General features: G+C 43.3%; 1 protein-coding gene across 2 annotated transcripts in view; it reads right to left on the reverse strand.

Moving 5' to 3' along the window:
- LOC141131890 (integumentary mucin B.1-like) overlaps window positions 1-26,146 on the reverse strand; it is a 118,643-nt gene that overhangs the window by 41,044 nt on the left and 51,453 nt on the right. The window contains exons 6-8 of one of the 2 annotated variants that reach the window (XM_073619679.1): window positions 25,751-25,771; window positions 24,622-24,657; window positions 4,057-4,089 (exon numbers count right to left, since the gene is read on the reverse strand). In XM_073619679.1, the coding sequence (XP_073475780.1) occupies window positions 4,057-4,089; window positions 24,622-24,657; window positions 25,751-25,771 (90 nt within the window). The remainder of the gene's footprint in view (window positions 1-4,056; window positions 4,090-24,621; window positions 24,658-25,750; window positions 25,772-26,146) is intronic. The other variant, XM_073619680.1, reaches the window with a different exon arrangement.

The raw sequence follows: 26,146 nt of genomic DNA on the forward strand, positions 1-26,146 counted from the left end.
CTTTCAAGTGGACTGGAGGCTTTTGTGAGGGCACCGTGGAAGGCAGTGTGGGGGGTTGGGGGCCCTGTGGCACACTGTTGGGGGTTGAAGCACTATGGGGGTGGTGGGCTGAGGGCCTTGTAGAAGGCTGGGGAGCACTGTGAGAGATTGGGATCACTGTTGGAAGCTATGCAATAGGCAGGCAGACACTATGGTAGGTGGGGCATAATATAGGAGATTGGGGGCACTGTGGGGGCTGTGAGATCTCAGGAGGCCTAGGGGCACTGTGTTGAGGAGCACTGTAGGAGGTTCAGTGATCTGCAGCTGGCTGAGGAGAAGCCAAGGGGCTAATTGCAGAAGATATTGCACCCTCCCTTCCCCAACTTACCTAAGACTTGCTATCAGTGCAGGCACTGCTGGGAAGGAAAACATCTTTCTCTCCCCAGTCATTTAGTCCATTCTGAGTTTGTTTCTTTTTTGCCTTTTAGCTGCCTCTGGTGGTGGCTAGAAACAGCTACTGGAGAGAAGGGGCTATAGGTGAAAAGGGATATAAACCAACTGCTTCTTGGTTGCAGTGCTTATGTTTGAGTTCTTGACTGCTGAGGTGCAATGAGCCCACGTACCATTAACTATAACATCTCTGTTTGCCAACTTTTATTCCTTGCCCCTTCATCCCATCAAATAAAACACTTACAACCATTAAGTTGGAAAGGGCAAGGCCACAGCTTTATTAAATCCAACACATAACATATGAATATTTTCAAACAGTGCCGGTCACAGATGTACTGTGAGCACACAATTCCAAAAGGGGAGGGAGATGACGGAGGGGACTGTCCTTACCAAAAGTGCTGGTCAGGCCGTCTACTTCCCAATTACCATCAAGGGCATATCCCATTACAGCCATTTTATGCTGACAAGGTCAAGAAGACCACAGCAAGCTGTGACATACCAACGAAAAATAGGGTGGGAGGGTGGGCAGCTCTTCCAACCACGCTTCCAGAAAGACCCAGAATCCCCTGGGGCACCACTTTTACCAAGCTCAGGCCCAGCCCGTCCCCCCTAACAACCAATCCTTAGTGACCCCTTGGTCACCTTGACCCGCCCTGGCCATGCTCTATCAGTCAAGGCTCTCTTTCCCTAAAGGGCTCAAGAGGCCTTCATTTGTAGTTGACTTTTCCATTTACAATATCTCACAAAACTATTTTGTGAGATGCTGTAAATGAGATATTTTATTATAACTTTTCATGTGACAACACTGAAGAGATGACACTTCGCTACAATGTAAAGTAGTGAATGCACAGCTTGTATAAAAGTGTAAATTTGCTGTCCCCTCAAAATAACTCAACACACAGCCATTAATGTCTAAACGGCTGGCAACGAAAGTAAGTACACCCCTAAGTGAAAATTTCCAAATTGGACCCAATTAGCAATTTTCCCTCCCCGATGTCATGTGACTTGTTAGTGTTACAAGGTCTCAGGTGTGAATGGGGAGCAGGTGTGTTAAATTTGGTGTTATCTCTCTCACTCTCTCATAGTGATCACTGGAAGTTCAACATGGCACCTCATGGCAAAGAACTCTCTGAGGATCCAAAAAGAAGAATTGTTGCTCTACATAAAGATGGCCTAGGCTATAAGAAGATTGCCAAGACCCTGAAACTGAGTTGCAGCACGGTGGCCAAGGCCATACAGCAGTTTCACAGGACAGGTTCCACACAGAACAGGCCTCGCCATGGTCGACCAAAGAAGTTGAGTGCATGTGCTCAGCGTCAAATCCAGAAGTTGTCTTTGGGAAATAGACGTATGAGTGCTGCCAGCATTGCTGCAGAGGTTGGAGGGGTGGGGGGTCAGCCTGTCAGAGCTCAGCCTATAGGCCACACACTGCATCAAATTGTTCTGCATTGCTGTCATCCCAGAAGGAAGCCTCTTCTAAAAGATGCACAAGAAAGCCTGCAAACAGTTTGCTGAAGACAAGCACACTAAGGACATCCATTACTGGAACCATGTCCTGTGGTCTAATGAGACCAAGATAAACTTATTTGGTTCAGATGGTGTCAAGCATGTTTAGCGGCAACCAGGTGAGGAGTACAAAGACAAGTGTGTCTTGCCTACAGTTAAACATGGTGGTGGGAGTGGCATGGTCTAGGGCTGCATGAGTGCTGCCGGCACTGGGAAGCTACAATTCATTGAGGGAACCATGAATGCCAACATGTACTGTGACATACTGAAGCAGAGCATGATCCCCTCCCTTCAGAGACTGGGCCATAGGGCAGTATTCCAACATAACGACCCCAAACACACCTCCAAGATGATCACTGTCCTGCTAAATAAGCTGAGGGTAAAGGTGATGGACTGGCCAAGCATGTCTCCAGACCTAAACCCTACTGAGCATCTGTGGAGCATCCTCAAATGGAAGGTGGAGGAGCGCAAAGTCTCTAACATCCACCAGCTCCGTGATGTGGAAGAGTGGAAGAGGACACCAGTGACAACCTGTGAAGCTCTGGTGAATTCCATGCCCAAGAGGGTTAAGGCAGTGCTGAAAAATAATGGTGGCCACACAAAATATTGACACTTTGGGCCCAATTTGGACATTTTCACTTAGGGGTGTACTCACTTTTGTTGCCAGCGGTTTAGACATTAGTGGCTGTCTGTTGAGTTATTTTGAGGGGACAGCAAACATACACTCACTACTTTACATTGTAACAAAGTGTAATTTCTTCAGTGTTGGCACATGAAAAGATATAATAAAATATTTACAAAAATGTGAGGGGTGTACTCACTTTTGTGTGATACTGTATATGTTAGTTTATTTCTAAAGTACATATATATGTTTTATTATCTACTGTATATACATCATTTTGGGATTCCCACGTTACTATGGGATAGCAAAACAAACAGCACAGCAGAACAGTCTGTCTTGAGACACCTTGTCAGGTTGAAACTATGAACTGAACAGTAATTCTCAGAACAAAATGAATAAAGAAAATATGGTGGTAAAACAGATGATATGTATGTACTTAAACATCTGTAGTTAGCAGTTTGTATAAAGTACTACTAATACCAGTAATGATTTTATTGCAATTTAGGAAGCCTTCTATCAACTTATTGTTGATCAACAAACACATGGAATTGAATGGTGTACAGAAATCTGTCACCAATGGTTTTGATTGTTTCCCTGTTTCAAATAACCAGTTAAAGAAAAGTAAGTGGCTTTTAACTGGCATTGCAGTTGTGTCAATTGCATTTCACAGCAATTTTAACAATCTTTCCAATTCAAATGTTGTAGAATGCTTCAATGTGATCTTCTTCCACATAAATCATTGATGGTTTACTTACTGGATTCTCCTTTACCACAGGGCTACTGGTTGTGGTGACAAAAGCAGCAATTTATAGTAAAATACCTGAAGATGAACTAGAAGTGCAGGAACAAAAAAGGCGTAGTATATATGTAGACTGCTTTTTCGAGTAGTGAAATGTGGCACTCATAATTACAGCACCACCTAACTCCCATGACACACCAAATCTCATTGGTTGGTCAGGTATGTCTAGAAACACAGTGGTCCACGCCACTGTCCTTCTATAGTAACCTGTGTCAAAACAGGTAATTTTAGGCACTGCCGAGCTAATTTTTAATTTTGTCTACAGTGGAGTTGGGATTTATATTCTACAGGCCTGGTTTTGTTTACAGCGTACTCTGTTCAAGATTAATTTGATTGACATCTAGGTTGTGCTGTCAGATATTATGGTGTATGAACAAATAAAACAGGGCTACATACCAGAAGAAGAAATATTAATGTAAACTTTACCAATTATCTGAATTTGCAATACAAAAAACACACTTCATGTGCATCTTATAGGAAAAGTCAATGTACAATTCTATCACATGTCCTGGCACAAATCAGTGTTGATAGAAATATTTGCCTATTACTGTACGATTTAGGTTCACATTGATACAGCCATTGCTCTTTTACTAATTACCCTTGTTTAGATCCTTTATTATTAGAGAAAGAGCTGTATTTTAGCACCTGGCACTTCAATTTGAAGCCTCTTAGCAAAAACATGAAAACTATTATAATGTACCTGATGGAATCGGTGTTATATAGTGACTTAAATCTAGTGAACAAATGAAAAAAGAATAGTTACTTTCTTTTAGAATAATTTAGATTTCACAATTATATAACATTTTTTTTTGGCATACTTCAAGAACTATCGGAGATTCTTTTTGCCTCAACGATCAGTGGTACACTGTATTATAGGTTATGTAAAAAAACTGATCTACTTTATAGTAGAACACTAGGCAAAATATTTTTTTCCAGGTTCAAATGAATGTGGATGGGTTATAACTGCTGTCAGGTTTATATTTATGCCTGTTTTGACACTGAATAGATTTCCTCTAACTTCCTGTTTCTACAAATCCTACAAACTGAGGAAAAATCCCAATGTGGACAGTTGACACTAAAACATACAGATACATTTTGAGATTATATTGTACCTTTACTTCTGTGTGGCAGCTATACATTTTTTGGTTCTCTTTTAGTTGAAGCGCACTACCCCCGTAGGAGCTGCTGGGTAGTTGATTCTTTCCTGAAGTGTGTTCCTGTTACCCCCTTTCTCCTCAAAAATTGACACGGCAGACAGTCCATAAACATTTAAACTTTAAACTTTATTTCGCTTCCGGTATTCGTTGCGGTATTGCATTAAAGAGCCACTCTGAATAACTCCCAAAGATTTATGTAATGAGAACACAACGCTCAATCCAGAACATGTAAAGCCTCTTGTGAATAACTTCCATCTTGCACAGGTTCCAAATGTGTAATGCAGCTTTCCTTCCTCCTGTTAGTTACTATTTCCTGACTGCACAGCACTTCCAAGCTAAGCTCTAAGGACGATACTCTGAATAAAGTCCAAAGAGATGACTGATTGGATTCCTCCAGGGTGTTATGTCTTTAAAGTCAACTTCTGTACCTTTTCAGAGGTACAGAGGGTCCTCTCCCAGTCCTGGTATCTGTCAGTAGTAACAACCTTCTCATGAAATCACCTTCTGAAGTCTCCTCTCCATATGGCGTATCCCCTCCCCCGAAGGGAAGAGCACCCGAGCTGCACCAGCCTCTTCTTCTCTAGATCTCCAAACTCCAACCACCCCCCGGAAGCATGTGACCTTGTCTTTAATAGAAGTCCCGCCTCCGCCCAAGCAAACCAATGATTGGCTCAGAGGGGTCTCCAGAAGACTACCTGCCACTCTATTCCTCCCACTTTCCAGATCAGGTCACAGAAAATGAAGGAAATTACACAGGCAGAGTGTAGGTGGCCACACCTTCCTCTACTCTAACCAACCTCCTAAACAAATTAAACCCACCAACTTACACCACAGGGTAAAACACTGGTAATTTGGCCTAGCTTTAAACCTAACTATCTAATCTTAGCACACACCTAAGTAGGTGGGCGCTACATATACCCCCTCCTTAAATCACAACTGTCCCCAGTTGTGGAAAAAAAAAGGATTCCACAGACCAGGAAACAGTCCTACCTACCCAACATTTCCCTACTTTGTGATGATGTGTGCGAAACATGAAGAAAATAAACATAAGTGGATTCACAAAATTTCACAATTACAATGTTGTGCAATTCCTATCTATGAGTCCCTATCACTACAGGTATTAAAAGAAAAATGAATACACCGCTCCCGAAGGAGAAATGCCTTAATTACTTCAGGTCTTCATCTGTATCATCACAGACAGCCGTCTTTTCCCAAAGATACCTGCAAAAGAGAAAACATAGACACACATCCTAATCTATATTCTATCTTCACATCCATAATTCTTATTGGCAAGTGTGATACTACCAGAACTGCTGTTCCCTCAAAAGGAGTCTGAAGACTCCAACAGAACAGAGCCTGAGTAGACACGCCAAACAGAGACATTTAAATCCATAAGCACAAACGCTTTGTGAATGACTCCAAACGGGAGTTCATAACATTTTACTTAAACCAACTAACAAAGGGACAGACAGGGACAGCAGCAGAAGGGTGTCCTTACTGATCAGGTAGGCACTGAGGCTGTTGCCCTGTATAGGCAAAGACTGGGAAAACCCACCCTAGCCCAGCTACACACTTGTAGTCATTGGTTATAACTTTAAACATATTTTATGGCGAGTCTTTACACCAGAGTCCTGCTCACAGATAAAAGCGAGGATTGGGTAGTCTTTTGCGAGAATCCCCTGTTCCTTCACAGATATGGAATAACTGCAGGTGTGTTGTCCAGCCTTAAGGACCAAAACTCTGTCCTTGTAAATAGCCCTCCCCAGTTTCCATTCTTTATAAATGTCTTGAAATCTGACCCACACTTCACTATCTGGGGTGCGTTGAGGCTTAAGCACATGCAAATAGTCCCACACCAAATCTCCTTCCCATTGTTCTCGAGAAGCTTCCACAATATCCATTATTTGTTCAGGAACATAGGGGTAATCAAATCCCCACTCTTGTGCTACCCTCTTCTGGACATCTCTCCGGAATCTGGATAAACGTAGCAGTTCTTTTGGCCTTCCCCGTCCGGGCAGAACATACGAATCCGGGGCCTTGATAGCCTTTTGCTGATTTGAGGATGATACAGAAGAGAGGGTCTTTGTGAATTTAGATGAAAGTCTGATGGAGGGTACGGAAGGTTTTTTGAAGACAGATGTGTTCCCTGTAGCTCCTGTAGAAGCCTCCATCGACGTAGAGCTTTCTAAGAACAATTCGTCCTCCTCACTAGAGTTACCTTCCTCTGGGGATGACCACTCAAAAAGGCGTTCAACGGACCCATACTTGTCCAGCATTTCTGGGGATCCTCAGTCCACAGCCCGGCCCTTATTTGTCCTGTCCGGCTCACCTGAGGGGTCCCCCTCTATTAACTGCGGCTCCTTCCGAACTGGTTTAACAAGGGGCTTATTTAATCTGACCGGTTCTTTAGGGGATACCTCCGGGGATTTCCCAAACACGCTCTCAGTCCCCGGGTCCCTGGCCAAGTCACAGGCTTCCCCAACAGGTCCTACCTGAACCTCCAGCACCTCCGATTCCCTTCAACTAGACTGGAACTCCACTGTTGCAGGTATAGGCGACACTCGGCCCTCTCTGGCCCCTCCGGTCATCTGTACTTGAGGCAGACAAAGTCCGGTTGTAGAACTAGCGAAGTAGTACTGGACCTCCTGCTGCAAAGGTCCCAGGCGTGTTAACTGTGATCTGCAATGTGAACAGCGGGCCCAGGCGCAGACTCCCATTGTAGGCTTCTGACATCCAGGGCACAGCATACAAATCCTCTCCATGCCCTCTACCATTCCAAGCGCCAGTCCTCCAGTGATTTCCAGATGAATGCCGGTGTCCACGAGGACTTGGTCCTGCTGATCAGTTGATCGCTGCATAGTGGGTGTGCTCTGAACACGCGCCGCCGTCTACCTCCGCCTTGTGTATGGCGCGTGGCACGCTGAACGCTGACACTCTTTCCTCCTGGGCGTGGCTCCACCCATCAGCTTGTTGGCTCAGCGCGTGAGGAACTGTAACACAACATTTGTTTGATGCACCATAGCGACACCTGGTGGCAGGCACAGTAGAACTGCAGGTTACAGCAGCAATAACTATTGTCACAGTGCAAATATTATTTGTGATGCCCCAACTGAGAAATGGTCCCTGCATAATCTCCGGCACCACACCACCCCCTGTGTCCATGTTTCCAAGGGCAACAGCAGCACCCACAACTCTCATCACATTCCCAACTGTATAGCAGGACAAATTGTAGCAAACAGCGGTGCTGTACCCACGCCAGGCATCTCTGTACTATGGCAAGGTGCCGCCAGCAATGGTCCTCTGGGACTATCCGGGATACAGTCACTGTATTGCTGGTACCATCTGCAAGGTTGCTAGGGGTAACAGACTTGCAGAAAAGTAAAAAAGTAAAATCTTGGTGGGACCTCCATGAAGCACACTACCCCCATAGGAGCTGCTGGGTAGTTCATTCTTTCCTGAAGTGTATTCCCGTTACCCCCTTTCTCCTCAAAAATTGACATGGCAGACAGTCCATAAACATTTAAATTTTAAACTTTTTCGCTTCCGGTATTCGTTGCGGTATTGCATTAAAGAGCCACTCTGAATAACTCCCAAAGATTTATGCAATGAGAACACAACACTCAATCCAGAACATGTAAAGCCTCTTGTGAATAACTTCAATCTTGCACAGGTTCCAAATGTGTAATGCAGCTTTCCTTCCTCCTGTTAGTTACTATTTCCTGACTGCACAGCACTTCCAAGCTAAGCTCTAAGGACGATACTCTGAATAAAGTCCAAAGAGATGACTGATTGGCTCAGAGGGGTCTCCAGAAGACTACCTGCCACTCTATTCCTTTATTCCTCCCACTTTCCAGATCAGGTCATAGAAAATGAAGGAAATTACACAGGCAGAGTGTAGGTGGCCACACCTTCCTCTACTCTAACCAACCTCCCAAACAATTCAAACCCACCAGCTTACACCACAGGGTAAAACACTGGTAATTTGGCCTAGCTTTAAACCTAACTATCTAATCTTAGCACACACCTAAGTAGGGGGGCGCTACAGTTCTCTTTGCATATCAAGAGTCGCAAAGATAAATAATGCGCATCAATCTTTCTCATTAGGGACACAGATGACAATAAATACCTGAAAGAGGCTTTAATCTTTCCCCACTTTACCCAAAAGCAAAAAATTTTGACAGGAGTTACACTTTAAAGTAGATGTATGACCACATCATACACTTTAATTTTATATCATCAACATTATAAATGCAATACAAAAATAGTTATTTTTGACAATACAATACAAGCTTACTTGAAAAATCTCCTTTCAGGGCGTGTGGTTTGCCATCGCGGAGGGTGGCAGAATAAGCCCTGAGCTCTGCTGAGTCTCCAGCTTTTTTACAGTGAAAGAAAGAGTGATGCTTGCAGTGAAACGGGCCTGCAGGATGCCCGAACCCTGCTCTACCATTAAATTGTATGCTGATCTGTCTAAGGCGAAAATGGTACATCGCAGGCATTTAACCACTATTATCAAGGTGCTACAAAACCACAAGATTGTCTGCAAATGGGGTTTCCCCACTAAACTGACGGTGACTCACCAGGGCAAGTCGCACACCATATATACTCTTGCAGCGGGCCTCCACCTTCTGAAAACCTGGCATATCATACCAGAAGAAGAACCTGTTCCTACTCCTCCTTCTACTTCATACATGGAAACAGAATGGGCCACTCAAGACACCTGAAGGTACTCCTCTTTGCCTTTACACTTCCAGACCCACCAATAATCTGGGTGACTGCAGCATATTATGCAAGTGCCTTAACACCAGCCTTTCTACAGCCTTTCTTAGGATTTCTAGTATTTTTTTGACACATTGCCTCCCTCCAGAGTAATAGCAGTCAGTTTTGCTCATTGTGTTCGTATTCTGCAGGAGCCTCCCTTTTACTTGTTCAAATATTTTATTAAAGTCTTATTACACTTGCCAGGTAGATACAGAAAAGCATAACAAAAGAGATTCAAAGTAAATGCCATCAACAAAAGGTTTGTTATAAAGAGCGAGCCTCCCTTTTTTATCTTGTTTTGCTTTGATTTTTTTTTTCCTCTCTACCGACACTCTTTTAGTTGGTGAACTAGCCTTTTCCGCCTTTAACACACCTTGAGGACTGAAGACTTCTCCCTGCAACTAATTTACGCCAGGAACTTAACCTTGCACAGTAAACTGCTAGACCTATATTACACGCACTTGCTCCTATACAGTGAGTGATTTGCATCATACTCCACATCAAACCACAATATGAACCTTAACCACTTGCCGACCAGCTTACGCAGATATACTGCGGCCAGTCGGCTCTCTTGCGTGAACTGAGGTACCAGTACATTGGTCTGTGCAAGGAGGATACCCACGATCGCTGTGTACAGAGGCAGAACGAGGAACTGCCTATGTAAACCAGTGATCGGGAACAGTGATCTCTGTCATGTCCTAGGCAGCCCAACCCCCCCCTACAGTTAGAATACACCCAGGGAACACGCTTAACCCCTTGATCGCCCCTAGTGTTAACCCCTTCCCTGCCAGTGTCATTTTTACATTGATCAGTACATTTTTATAGCACTGATCAATGTAATAATGTCACTGGTCCCCAAAAAGTGTCATTTGGGGTCAGATTTGTCTGCCGCAATGTCGCAGTCCCGCTAAAAATCGTAGATCACCACCATTACCAGTAAAAACAATGAAAAATAAATAAAAGTCCCTAAATCTATCCCGTAGTTTGTAGACGTGAAAACTTTTACCAAAAATATGTAGAAGAATATATATATGCCTAAACTAATGAATACATTCGTTTTTTTTATATATATTTTTTGGAGATATTATAGCGGAAAGTAATTTTTTTAAAATTGTTGGTCTTTTTTTATCTATAGCGAGAAAAAATAAATAAATCGTAGAGGTGATCAAATACCACCAAAAGAAAGCTCTATTTGTGGGGAAAAAAGTATGTAAATTTTCTTGGGTACAGCATCGCACGACCGCACAATTGTCAGTTAAAGAGACATAGGCCATATTGCAAAAAATGGCCTGGTCATTAAGGGGGCAAATCCTTCCGGGGCTGAAGTGGTTAAGATCGTGTCTATGAATGTCAGGGGTCTTAACAGTCCCCAAAAGAGAGCGGCATTACTGAAAGAAAGTTACAAGCTCCATGCAGATATTGTGCTGGTACAGGAAACACATTTCACTAAACTTAAAAGTCCTGCTCTCACGTTCAAACACTATGACAAGCTTTTTCTAGCTTCTAGTCTTGACGGCCATCCGTGATACCCTCCACTTCAAGCCTCATCAAGAATGTTGGAATGCACTTTGGACACTGTCTCTAGGAAAAATCTTCATCCCCCTGCCCTGATTTTTTTCCTACAAACAAATGACCTGTTTGACGTTTGGCAGTGCCAACATGGAACCTATTTCTCTGCCTCTCAGGCAACCTATTCATGAACTGACTTTTTTGTCGTGGACAAATGGACTTTCCAAAAAACATCCACATCATCTATCGGAGACATTTCATGCTCGGATCACACTCCTGCCCTAACTGAAATATTGCTCCACGTCTCTTACAGGACTAACCCTTTTATCCCCCCACAAGGAGTACACAGGCCTCTTTGACATTTGCTTGAACACTTAATAATTCAGTTACCAGTTGTTCCCTTTTTGTGCAGTAATAGTGATTTTGTTAAGCATATTAATTGATTGTGCTCCTTGATGGACCCACTGTCCTACTGATGTACAGTTCTATTGTACCTACTGTTTGGTATCTATAAAACTCCAATAAAAACAGTAAAAATCTCCTTTTCGTTTTGTGAGTGCTGCCTGTCTGTTGGCCATCTTTTTCCACAACTTTCTGGATTCCCTGCATGCTATATGGTATGATGGTATTCAGGAATGTCGTGTTATGCTGCCCCTTCAGGAGACTGGACGCTAGCAAAGCAAAGCTGGTAGGACAGCCCTGCGTTACCTCTCTTCTCCCAGACAGCCTCAGTTTTTTGCTACTGTCCTTAGGAGACAGACAGATTTTCTTAGTTCTATGAGAAGCAAAACCTTTTTAATTTCAGGAACATGATCCCCAGGGTAAGATTGTCTCTCAATCAACATTCTGAGCTCAGAGCTTATCCCTTTAATGCTGGATGGCATGACTGTGGGGAAATCTGACAAAATTTCAGCAGCGGCTTACATCAGCTACCAACGAGAACCAGAAGTCTTGCAGGCCAAAGTCAGAACAAATTGTGGCTTGGGCATAATATTATGGTACCAGCGCTGTCTGCTGCCTGCATTCCAGGAGTGGAAAATTGGCAGGTGGACATCCTAAGTTGTCAATGTCTAGTCTCTTCATTGGGAAGATCTCGGGGGACCCCAGACATGTACTTCCTGGCTTTCAAGTTAAACAGCAAACTGGAAAGGCTTTTGTCAATTTCCAGGGTATCCACTCTCTCTCTGCTGAGAGAGCCATAATTAGCCAAAGGCAGGGTGCCTTTGGCCAACCATGGCTCACAGGGTCTAAGTCCATGCCCCACACTATATAAGGCTGCCTACACGGCGGCCATGTGTAGTGTTGTTGGCGTAGAGATAGCTTGAGTTAAGCAGGCAGGTTATTCAGTTAGTGGCAGTGTATTTGATATACATATAGTCAGTCTAGTATATATATATATATATATATATATATATATATATATATATATATATATATATATATATATATACCATTATACTCGAGTATAAGTCGATCAGAGTATAAGTCGAGGCCCTAATTTACCACAAAAAAAAATGGGAAAAACTTATTGACTCGAGTATAAGACTAGGGTGGGAAATGCAGCAGCTACCGGTAAATTTCCAACAGCGTGTCCCTTAACATAAAATTTGCCCATGGACACATTTTATATTAAGGGACACTCTGATGGGCAAATTGTATGTTAAGGGGCACCCTGATGTGCACATTTTATATTAGGGGCACTCTGATGGGCACAACAAAATGTGCCCCCTAATGTAAAAACTGCCCATCAAAGTGCCCCTTAATACAAAATGTGTCCATCAGTATTGCTCTTAAAATAAAATATGCCCATCAGAGTGCCCCTTAACATAAAATGTGCCCATCAGCGTGCCCCTTAACATAAAATAAGGGTCACGCTGATGCGCACCTTTTATGTTAAGGAGCACTCTGATGGGCACATTTTATTTTAAGGGGCACGCTGATGGGTATATTTTATATGTGCATGCTGATGGGTACATTTTATGTTAAAGGGCACTCTGATGGGCACAACAAAATGTGTCCATCAGTGTGCCCCTTAAGAAAATATGCCCATCAGTGTGCACATTAAAAATATACACATCAGCGTTCCCCTTAAAATAAAATTTGTCCATCAGAGTGCACCTTAACATAAAAAAGGTGCCCATCAGCGTGACCTTTAACAAAATAAAATATGCCCAGCCATTAGTGATTACTAGTTGGCCCACATACCTTGAATGCAGGAGGGGAGGATTGCGGAAGCTGCACGTGCCTAAGCCGGAACCGCGAGTAGCAGGGGGTGGGGCACGCCCCTACTCACGGCCAGTGAGTGCGAGCTGAGTGTGAGCTCGTCTTCATCTGCGGTGAGGAGCAGGGGGCGGGTGCATGCACGCAGTGTCACTGGTTGCTGGGGAAACCCGCGGTCCCAGCAAACTAGTGACAGCATCGGCGAACCCAGCGGCACAACCCTGCCCCCTTTTCTCCTCCATTACTTGGATTTTTAGTTAAATGACTCGAGGATAAGTCAAAGTGGCTTTTTTCAGCCCAAAAAATGGGCTGAAAAATGCGACTTATACTTGAGTATATACGGTATATATATATATATATATATATATATATATATATATATATACTCTGCATTTAGCATAGACTATATATTCAGTGTTTACTCGATATTCAGTCAGTGCAGGCAGTGTATTAATATACATATACAGTCTTGTGTGTGTGTGTGTATATATATATATACAGTCTTGTGTATGTATATATACATATACATTTTCTTTTTTAATAAATCTGCAAAAATGTCAACAATTCTGTGTTTTTCTGTCAATATGGGGTGCTGTGTGTACATTAATGAGGAAAAAATGAACTTAAATGCATTTACCAAGTGGCTGCAATATAACAAAGAGTGAAAAATTTAAGGGGGTCTGAATACTTTCCATCCCCACTGTGTATATATATATATATATATATATATATACTCTGCATCCAGTGTAGCCTATATATAATACAGTGTGTACAGTTTCTACTATACTTCTGTTGACCTGCACCTACTTCTACTATACTACACAATACAGTGCAGCTGTAGTACAGTTTCTAATAAAGTGCAGGTGGTGTACACAGTATCTAATACAGTATAAATGTAATAGTGATCAGCGCAACTTCCTATAATTTGATAACATACACTGAAATGATTACTGTGACAAAATGCATCAAAAAATGCACAAAAATTATAATGATAACGATCGGTCAATTGCTGTGAAAGAAAGTCCTTTTCAAACAATGTGCCAAAATTTCTGTGATCTACAAATCTTGTGAAAAACAATACTTAATGAATGATTCTTCTATATGTGATCTTCGTGTGAACTTAATGCTCCCAGAACTCTTACCATTAGACACCTCTTACAGTACATCACCTCCTGGTTTGTTACGTATATCCAGCCACTCCCTAGGCCACTCCCCAGGATATACCGAACACCATTTGAGCACCATTACTGCTGTTTTTTACTGCTTTTAATGTAAGAATCCATTTTGGCCTTTAATAAATTGAGTTTAGTTAAACGTTTTTACGCTATGGAAGGCTTTTTCTTTATCCCCTTATAACATCTGACAACATTGGAACCATCATATAATCGGGAACCTGGAAAGTCGGAGACACTGATGGAAAACCTGTAGCCGTGTCCACCATTATCAGAAACCGCAGTGTCCTTGTGGGATCAAGAGATGGAGATTTGATCTGTCCCAGGGAGATCGTTAAGGCGGTTTATATTCCTCATTGAGGTAAGAGCTCTGGGAGCATTAGTTCACACGAAGATCACATATAGAAGAATCATTCATTACAAGAATTGTTTTTCACAAGATTTGTAGATCACAGGAATTTTGGCATATTGTTTGAAAAGGACTTTCTTTTACAGTAATTCACCGATCGTTATTATATTTTTTGTGCATTTTTTGATGGATTTTGTCACAGTAATCATTTCAGTGTATGTTATCCAATTATAGGAAGTTGCGCTGATCACCATTAAATTTATACCCATTTTTTTGTGCACTATGTACACTAAAGGGCTAGCAGCAATTTTCACGTATATTCTATTCACTTATATTTGATTATATTCTATTCACTTATATTTGGTTTTATTTGTTTGAGCAATTTTCATGTATATTCTATTCACTTTTATTTGATTTTATTTGTTCACTTAGTGGCGCGAGGGATTACACTATTTTCTATCTAATACAGTGTATACAGTTTCTACTACAGTTCTGGTGGTGTACACAGTATACAATACACTGCAGCCATTGTACAGCTGCTAATACAGTGCAGGCAATGCACACAGTATCTAATGCAGTGTGTACACTTTCTACTACACTTCTGGGGGTTTACACAATATAGTGTAGCACAGTACAGTTTCCAATACAGTGCAGGCGGTATACAGAGCATCTAATACAGTGTGTACAGTTTCTACTACACTTCTGGTGGTGTATACAGTATACAATACAGTGCAGCTGTTGTACAGTTGCTAATACAGTGCAGGCAGTGTACACAGTATCTAATACAGTGTGTACAGTTTCTACTACACTTCTGATGGTGTACACAGTACACAATACAGTACAGCCATAGTACAGTTTCTACTACTTTTCTAGTGATGTACACAGTATCTAATACAGTGTGTACAGTTTATACTACACTTCTGGTGGTGTACACAGTATACAATACAGTGCAGCCATTGTACAGTTGCTAATACAGTGGAGGCAGTGTACACAATACCTAATACAGTGTGTACAGTTTCTACTACACATCTGGTGGTGTACACAATACAGTGCAGCCATAGTACAGTTTCTAATACAGTGCAGGCTGTGTACACAGTATCTAATACAGTGTGTACAGTTTCTAATTCACTTCAGGCGGTGTATACAGTATCTAATACAGTGTAGTGTGGTGTTGCAAAACAAAAAATACATCATGCCTGGAAGGCCATCAAGGAGAGGCAGACGCTCACAGGCCACTAAAAGAGGGCAAGCAGCCTCTGTGTCTACAATCAACAGTGGTGGTCGTGGACATGGTGCATACTCTGCAAGTGGCCGCGGGGCATGCTTGTCCTTTTTCTCTGCTGCTGGCCATGTTATTGAGCCAGAAAATGCAGAAGAGTTGGTGGAGTGGATAACAAAGCCGTTCTCATCCTCCGCATCCTCTGTCACCCAGGCTCAGAGTAGTTCACCTTCCAACGCAGCTGCGATGGCAGCCTATTCCATCAGCTCCTTGTACACAGTCACTCCTTCCGTAGCCCCACCATCATGCACGGAATTCCCCAGAATTTTTCAACCACAGTGTCGGGTACATGGTACTGGAGGATACATAGCGATTTGAAGGCTCCGATGTTGGTTCCCAGGTTGAGGAAGGGAGTAACGTGAGCCTAGAGAGAGGGGGTGCCCAAGAAGGACAAAAAACTGGCGGTCATGTTCCCCCAGCTGCAGCATACTGCCAAGTTTGCTCCAGTGATGAGGAGGGAGAGGATGAGGAGGTCACTGACTGTACTTGGGTGCCTGAGAGAAGAGAGGAGGAGGCACAACTCCAATGAGGTATGATGTCCTCTGGGGGCAGCTTAAGGGCAGCCACCCTATTGCATCACACCGCAGAGCTCCGCAGGTACAGGGCGCTGCTGACTCCCCACTGACTTTTAAAAGTTCCTTGTGGGCCTTTATCAACACGTGTGCAGCAGATTGCACCATTGCTGTTTGCAACCTATGTCTGAAGCGGCTCAAACGTGGCCAGAACACGCATGGAACCACATGCTTAAACATACATATGACGACCTGCCATGCAGTCCATTGGCAACAGCACTTGAAAGACCCACATCAAAAAAAAGGCAGACTTCTCCTTGCTCCTCATCTGGGATCTCCAACCCTACTATACCTCCAGTCCTCTCAAAAACCTGCTCTGAGAGGCATGAAGGTATAGCAATTGGTGTCCCAAGTACTTGCAGCCAATCTGCTAGCAGTACACCACCATCTGATTTTAGCAGGCAAATTTCCCTACCCCAGTTGCTGAACCGTAAAAAGAAATTCGATCCCAGCCATCCACATGCTCAGTGTCTAAATGCTAGCTTGGCCAATTTGCTAGCACTGCAACTGCTGCCTTTTTAGCTGGTAGACTCTGCCCTCTTTCGTGAATTTGTGGAATGTGCTGTACGTTCCAAAACGCCATTTCTTTTCACGTATGGCCATTCCGGCTCTCTACCGGCATGTGGAAGGCAATGTTTTGGCCTCGCTGAACGGGGCGGTCAGCGGTAAGGTTCATATTACTGCTGACTCATGGTCCAGCAGGCATAGGCAGGGACGTTACCTTTCCTTCACGGCACACTGGGTAACTCTGCTGGCAAGGATACAGGTCAGGGTTCAGTGCTGGAGCTTGTTCCACCACCACTCCTCCAAAATGCTAGTGGTGATTCTGTCACAGCTCTCTCCTCCACCCCCTCCTCCTCTTCTTCCTCTATGGTCTCTTCTGCAGATTTGTCCTCTGAACCAGCGGTGCTCTGTAAGCGTTCAAGGGGCTACGCAAGCAGTCAAGCTAAAAGATGCCATTCTGTGCTAGAATTGGTATTGGAGCCACACTGGGGCAGAGATTCTGTCAGCTCTGCAGGGGCAGGCTCAGAGGTGGTTGATGCCATGCCAGCTTCAGCCAGGAATGGTTGTATGTGACAATGGCACCAACCTTCTCTCCGCCCTCTGACAGGGATACTTGACCCATGTTCCATGTTTAGCACACATCCTGAATTTGGTGGTGCAGCAGTTCTTGAGCAGGTACACAGGCTTACAGGATCTCCTGAGGCAGGCCAGAAAAGTCTGTGGTCATTTCCGCCGGTCATACAATGCCAGTGTTCGGCTGGCTGACATTCAAAGGGAATGCAACCTGCCCCCCAACCGCCTCATTTGTGACTCAATGTTGAACTCAATGTTGGCAATGCTGCAGTGACTGAACATGCAGCAGAGGGCCAACAATGAGTACCCTGGCACCAGGGCAGGGTCAGGGGAGCTTGGTTTCTTTTCACCACGGCAGTGGCGACTGATCAAGGATACATGCAATGTCCTGTCACCATTTGAGGAGGCCACAAGGATGGTGAGCAGCGACACTGCATGCATCAGTGACACTGTCCCTCTAGTCTTCCTGTTGGAGCACACGCTTTGTGGAATCATGGACAGGGCACTTGAGGCAGAACAACAGAAGGAAGAGAAGGACTTTCTTACCTCTCAAGGCCCCCTTTATCCAGATAGCATACCCGCGGGCCCGCCAAACACATAGAAAGAAGAGGAGGAGGATTGTGTCAGCATGGATGTAGAGGATAACACTCAGCAGCAGTCTTTAAGGGATGGTTTTCAGTCCCCAGAAACCCAAAGAGTTGTTCGTGGCTGGGAGGAGGTAGTTACGGATCATGTGATCCCTAGTGACCCAGAGGACTCAGAATCTAATGCTTTTGCAAACTTACACTGCATAGCCTCGCTGATTCTGCAAAGCCTGCGAAAGGACCCTAGGATTCGTGGTATCAAGAAGAGGGATCATTACTGGCTGGCAACCCTACTTGATCCACGTTAGGGTAAGGTTGCAGAACTTATCCTGCCTTTGCAAAGGGAGCAGAGGATGAAACATCTTCAGGAGACCTTGAAGAAAGGTTTGTGCAACACATTTCCAGACTCTGGGAGGTTACCATTTCCTGATGCTGGACAATGTGTTGCTGAGGCTTCGCTCAGTCAGAGGAAGAGCTGTGGATAAGGTGACCGGCTGACCGACGCCTTCAAACAATTTTTCAGTCCTCAGCGCCAAGGTCTGATCAGTTCAAGCAACCATCACCAGCGTCTACATTACATGGTGCAGGAATATCTAGGGGCAAGAGCAGACTTGGAGACCTTTCCAACAGAGCATCCACTGGGTTACTGGGTCTTGAAGATGGACCACTGGGCAGATCTTCCTCAATATGCAATTGAGCTACTGGTCTGTCCTGCATCCAGCATGCTTTCTGAACGCACATTCAGTGCTGCTGGAGGGTTTGTAACGGATCAAACAATTCGCCTGTCCACAGACTCCGTCTATAGGCTCACATTCATAAAAATGAATCAGTCTTGGATCAGCAGCTATCAAGCACCTGATGCTGATGTAACTGATTGAATTTGCTATGGGTGTGGGATCCCTTGAAGACTGCCTATGCTGACTTTCCTATTCCTCCTCAATCTTGATGATGCTAGCTTCCAACAATATTTTTGGTTTAGGGCACCACCACCAAAGGCCCAATTTTAACAGGGGCATATAATTACAATTTTTAATCTAATATTTCACAGCAGGGCCCGTTCCAGCGCCCAACAAGAGTATCTGTGAGGGGTTACAGTGTTGTAGCACCACCACCACCAAAGGCCCAATTTTTCTGCCTCTGTTTAACAGGAGCATGTTATTACAATTTTGATACAATATTTCCCAGCAGGGCCCATTCCTGTGCCTAACAAGAGTAACTGTGAGGGCTTACAATGTTGTGGCACCACCACCACTGCCCAGGGCCCAATTTTTCTGCCCCTGTTTAACAGGGACATGTAATTACAATTTTTGACCTAATATTTCACAGCAGGGCCCATTCCTGCACCCAACAAGAGTAATGCCCCGTACACACGGTCGGATTTTCCGGCGGAAAATGTGCGATCGGAGCATGTTGTCGGAAATTCCAACCGTATGTGGCCATCGAACATTTTCCATCGGATTTTCCGACACACAAAGTTTGAGAGCAGACTATAAAATTTTGCGACAACAAAATACGATCGCGTCAATTCCGACCGTGTGTGGACAATTCCGACGCACAAAGTGCCACGCATGCTCAGACGAAATTCCGAGACTGAACAGCTCGGTCTGGTAAAATTAGTGTTCGAAATGGATAGAGCACTTTTGTCACGCTGCAATGTTTTAAATTGTTTAATACAGCGCACTCTCTTCTTTATAATGCAGGAAGAACGAAGTAGGTTTGCTGCTGATATTCACACAGAGTTCTCACAAACTTCTTCCTTTATTATTTATCATGATTCCTTCAATATATTTTGATTTGTCACATCTGACCAAATTTCTTTTTTTGTTGTTTTATTTTTGTTTTGTATTTTTTTCAAGGCTGATTTTTTTTTAGCTTTGTTTTTTTTTTTTCAAGGCTGATTTTTTTTTGTGGGTTTGTATTTTTTTCAAAGCTGATGTTTTTGGGTTTTTTTTGGGTTTTACGCCATAATATTTTTGTGTGTGTTTTGTGTGTCAAGTTACCACCACACCATTATTATCTTGTATTATTTAATCTCAAGGAGATTGCTTGGTGTTGGTGTCCCTTGTTAATTTCACATTGTATCTTTGAAATGTACCTGCCTACTCACAAACAAACTGTCCTTTTTGAAGGAAAACACACATAGGGGAGTATAATTGAAACAAAAATTCCTTTATTAAGGGCTCAGAACCAAACAAAGAGGGAGGCAACGCTGGAGAAACAGCAGAAATTGGCGAAGCCTTTGACCCCCAGGGCAGACATCAATTCTTTTCCAGCAAAATTGGTGGCCTGAGGAGTCCATATCTAAGGGAGTGCAGTCTGGTCCAGAAGTCCCAGAGATCATGAAAGCAGCAGATGACATCTGTGTCCCCAGGCTGTGGTACTACAAGAGGCTGCATATTTTGCCAGACCAGACTGAACCTAGGGCCATCACTCTCTGGTCTTCCTTCCACGCTTCCTTCCCGGCTGTGGCTCTGGTGTTGGAGATGTGGCAGGAGGAGGAGTAGGACCTGGAGGAGGAGGAGGAGGAGGAGTAGGGCCTGGAGGAGGAGGAGGAGGAGGAGTAGGACCTGGAGGAGGAGAAGGAGGAGGACTATATGTGAGGTCACAAATGTGGGTAGCACATGTTATTTAGCCCCTCAACCCCTTATTGAGAGCTTCCAAAATTAAAGACCCACACAGGAGTCATTGGCCCTCCTCCATCTGCAGCATTTTGCAGGCAGTTATGCCAGTAAAGTCCTCCTCCACACTGTGGAGGGTTCTCAGGGCCTCTGTAGCCTTCCAAAAGAGGCATATGGCAGCCTCCTCCAGGTTACTCCTCTTCCTGCCACTTTGTCTTTGAAGGTGTAGGGGAGGGAACTGGATATCAGGCAGCCTGCTTGGCCCGGCCACCTCCTGGCTGAGACTTCCCTGTGTATGAAAAAGGGACATGGTTTTAGTTTTTGCATCATCAATCACAATCATAAATTAGTACTCCAAACTAACATCTAGTTAGCATCATTGATTGGACAACCATGAAGATTTAGAGGAATGCTATACCTGGCTCAAGCTGGGCTCCTCCACATGTTGCTGCCTGGAAGGCCCAGGTTGAGCGTCAGAAGCCTCAGCTGGGGGGGAAGGAAGCGTGGAAGGAAGATTGGAGAGTGCTGGCCTGGGTTCAGTCTGACCTGCCAGAAAATGCAGTCTGTCATAGTACCACAGCCTGGGGACATAAATGTCATCTGCAGCTCATGATCTCTGGGAATCCTGGACCTTCTTGAGCTCCCTTAGATAAGTGCTCCTCAGGCCACCAATTAGGATCTTCAAATAGGTGATGTCTGCTGTGGGGATCACTGTCTTCACAAATTCCAACAAATTATCCAGCCTGCCTTCCTCTTTGTTTGGTTCTTATATTCCGGGTGGTTTATCTCCCATAGACAGGGCAGCTCCCTGAACATATCAATGAAGATTGGCATAAAGTCCTTATCTTTCAAGATATCCATTTTCACTGCAAGACACAACACAAGACAAACCCTAATGTCAGCCTAAAGTCTTCTAAACTTGTGCAAATACAGGCCTCAATCTAGAAGCAGTATAGGCCCAATGTTAAATCTTACCTTCGCAATCACGATCGGCACCTCCGTTACTCCTTCCTCCGCTCACAGATCGTACGTACTACGCACGCCTGTTACGCTTTATAGACACTGCGCATGCGTGAAACTCCGCCCGCCCCTGATGTTCTTTCTAGTCTATTCCCCAGCCCTTCTCGTTCGACGCAGTGGGGAAGAGCACATGGCGGAGACACAGCAGGTGTCAGATAATTACACCAACGAGGAGGAGGAGGAGGAAAGCCCGGAGCCTGAAACATCTGGATCAAGAAGGAGACGATTTAAGGCATCAAATATGTCCTTTAGGGAGATGTTAGAGATGGTCGACATCCTGAAGAGGGCCGACTATGACGGGAAGTATGGACCTTACCCCAACCCCAATGTCAGAAAGGCCAAGATCATGGCGAAAGTGGTCAAGAGTCTGCACCGGAATTTCGGGGTACAACGATCGAAAGATTAGCTCAGGAAACTGTGGTCAGACCTCAAATTAAGAGAGCACGAGCAGTACAGAAAGATCCGGAGAGTTCTGCAAAAAAGTAAGTAGTTGTGCTGTGTTCATATTCTTTATGTTTATTACGTTCGTGCTGCTCCATGTGCTTTTCTTAACTGTTATCCAGCTTAAAATGTCAACTTTCATGTTCATAGGCACATTATTCGTTCGTATCAAACATTTTTTGTTCGGCCTAGAAAACACCATTGTTTTGGCCATATGCATTTGCTCACATTTTTTAGGGCCTACTTGTCTAAAAATAATTTGGTTGTGTAGATGGGCTTGTTACTAGAATGAAATGCAAACTAGATTCTGTGTAAGGAGAGGACACTGAGCAGCTGTTTACACATCTGGATGCTGGAGCACTAGTGTGGGACACCAGAACACCCTTTTTATTAAGGGGCCCCACACAGGTGCTGCAGTGTATACTATAGAGATGTCTCCATCTGTGAAGCTTGTACAAAACAGGTAAAGTATTGAAGCTTGACAAAGGACAATAAAAATGCAACATCTTGGAACTCTGCCAAAACAGACAATTGTACCCCACTTCCAAGCAATGTTTCATATTTATAGTTCTGCCATCAAATATCTATGTGCTAAGTATACCTATTTTTTTTTACATAGGGGATAAAAGACTCGGAGGACACCCCTCATCCGAGGAGACCAGAGACCCCCCACCTCTGGAAGAAGGGGAAATCCACCCAAGCCAAGCAGAGCAGGAGGAGGAAGACGTGGTGGAAATTGGCAGCACAAAAGGTGAGTGTCTGCGACCACAGGCTCAGGTAAGAGATGGATGGCGGCATATTTATAATACATGATGTTTTTTGGTTTCTATCTTTTTAGGTGATCGTGATGTTGTGGATCCAGATCCTTTCACCTCGGAAAGTGCACAGATCCTGATCGGGAGATCATGGGGTGTAATAGGGACTTGGAAAACATCCAGAAAAACATCAATAATGTTCAACAAAAAATGAAGAACATCATTGATGTTTTAGGGAGAGTTTAAAACCCCTCCAAAATTATTGACATTATTTGAGAAAAGCCAAATTTTGAAGATGTACACAGTGTGTCAACATGTGCTATCAGCCATCACAGGAGATCAATGTAGGCGTTTTGGGGGTGCAGCCCCTACCTCAATAATAAAGTAGCTGTGAGGAAGGGGTTGCACCCCCAAAACACGTCCCTTGATCCCCCGTGATGGCAGGTAGCACATGTTGACATTCGTAAATTTGTGTGCATCTTCAAAATTTGGCTTTTCCTGGGGTGACTTCACCCCATCTGAATGCAATATCAAACACAGTTTGTAAATACTCAGGTCTGATATTGCCTTCAAGTTCTACCAAATGTGAACTTTGTAAGTTCAAGATTTGTGTCTTTCTTGTTGGTTTTAAACATGCCTGTTTTATCTTAAATGGACATTTCTACTTTTTCTAATGTGACCCCAAAAATTGTTATACAACAAACATGTTGGTTTGTTTTAAAAACCTTTTCTAAATGCACATGTAATTGTGCTGGTTTAAAAAAGATTGTTAATTAAGAATGTGTGGATTATTGTTTCAACGCTCCAACACTTTTGTTGTGCTCTAATTGGTGTTTTCTGTGACAATGGGTGTTATTTCCTAAGGACAAATCCACTTTGCACTACAAGAGCAGTTTCAAGGCATTTCCGTTTGCTGTGTTGTCCACTCCTCTGTTTTATTGCTTATGGACATCACTATATTCCTTAATACCATCCTGTGTCCTCTAATGTACAAACACAGTAAAACTAAAAATTAACCTCAAACAGGGTAAAGTCCTGTTTACAATAGTCTGTTGTGATTAAAATTATAACTATTTCTATAGTATTCACTATACATAATTTCTGGAGTTTATTGTTGTCTGTATATAGATAGATATACAGTTTTTCCATTCTAATGCCCCGTACACATGGTCGGATTTTCCGATGGAAAATGTCCGATCGGAACGTGTTGTCGGAAATTCCGACCGTGTGTAGGCTCCATCGGACATTTTCCATCGGATTTTCTGACACACAAAGTTTGAGAGCAGGATATAAAATTTTCCGACAACAAAATCCGTTGTCGGAAATTCCGATCGTGTGTACACAAATCCGACGGACAAAGTGCCACGCATACTCAGAATAAATAAAGAGATGAAAGCTATTGGCCACTGCCCCGTTTATAGTCCCGACGTACATGTTTTACGTCACCGCGTTCAGAATGATCGGATTTTCCGACAACTTTGTGTGACCGTGTGTATGCAAGGCAAGTTTGAGCCAACATCCGTCGGAAAAAATCCTAGGATTTTGTTGTCGGAATGTCCGAACAAAGTTCGACCGTGTGTACGCCCTATAATAAGCAGAATATTAAAGAATCTATTAATATTCTTCGGTTATGATTTGTTAATGCAATGATAAATACGGTCTATGGCATTCACTATGCAAAATTGCTAGAGTTTAGGTGTCTTATATATACATAAAACAACATTTTGTTTTTTTTTTTTATTTCTTTTTACCAATTGTTGGTTGCGCTGGTAGCACTGGGCCAGGTACTACAAAAGAAAACACAAATTTGCATTGTTAGTTAAGAATATCTGGGTAAGATCAATGTGAGTGTGGTTCAGAAATGTGCCTTGTGCACATGCAAACAACATTTTGCTGATTTAAAATAGAAAGTCGGTTTGTAAAATAAGTTTTGTAAAGTTTAAAATTGTTAAAGTGGTAAACTTCCACTTCCACAATCACCACTGTTCCAGTGTCCAGTAAGTCATGATCTCATCAAGGCCCCTGTCATTAAATTATAACTAAATTCAAAACTCTTTTTTTAGTTTTGAACAGAGTGGAGAGGGATTAGAACATCCACTAGGTTTATACTGTTGTCTGTGTCCCCTTCTCTATTTGTCCTGTTTATTATTATTATTGCTTTATCAAATAAATATTGCACCGTAAAGTTTTTCTGCATATACTGTATATTGTGATCCTGTGCTGGAATATGTGGAGGTTATTTCTATAATGCAGTGAATGTGACATTCACCAAACATTCACAAGTGTTGGATGATTTCCTGTAATTTATAAGACATGCACCAGGAAGAATCACCTGCAGTGAATGGCACATTTGATGCTTTATAAATATTCCCCTATTTGTACCCACTCTGTAGATGTGTGCAGAGCATGTAAAAATTACATGGTGTGCCCGCTGTTTTTGTGCAGGCATCCTGTAGTTACCCATACACTTTCTATTGGATCGCCCATTTTTGGCACATTTTCTGAAAGCGCACCAACGATGCTACTTTCAAGAAGTATACCATAAACAAGTGACCTAATTAAAAGTATATAGGAAAGTATGGGTTAACCGCATGAAAACCATGGATACACCCAAAAACATGTCAAAAACATGTGACCTAATAGAAAAACAATGGGAAACCATGGGTTAACGACACGAAAGTCATGGGTACACCCGCACCACACTGCAGCAGTGTGAAACCAGTATTATGGTTGAACTGATTTGACAAAGCTTTGTTATATTAAAAGTCTAAATAAAGATACATTTTTTAGATACATTATAATTCAAATCAAACAAATTCACTGTTTTAATCTGCTATCTTTAATGAGCTGCAGTCATACAAAGTATTCATAACAACTTACATGGAGTTCCAAAGGTAAAGGCTAAAACAGAAAAAAAACAACAGTAGTACCAAATATAATTAAATGATTTAGAAAAAAAATACAATAAATATATAATACACTTCCGGGAGTCTGCGCCCCAGCCCATGACGTCACCGTGGGGCTCCCTCCTCTTCCCCCTGTCGCCGGGCCAGAAAGAGAGAGGAGCAGGGCCTTGCGCATGCGCAGTTGGGTTTCACACATGAAGCCGTATGGCTGCACTGCCTGGTTCCCTCACCCGCAATGGAGACGGCAGCACCCGACAGGTGATGGAAACATCAGCTGCAGTGCCGACATGGCTGGACTCCAGCACAGGTAAGTGTCCTATTATTAAAAGCCAGCAGCTGCAGTATGTGTAGCTGCTGGCTTATATTTTTA

The sequence above is a fragment of the Aquarana catesbeiana genome, linkage group LG03, assembly GCF_042186555.1.
Source record: "Aquarana catesbeiana isolate 2022-GZ linkage group LG03, ASM4218655v1, whole genome shotgun sequence".
NCBI lineage: Eukaryota > Metazoa > Chordata > Amphibia > Anura > Ranidae > Aquarana > Aquarana catesbeiana.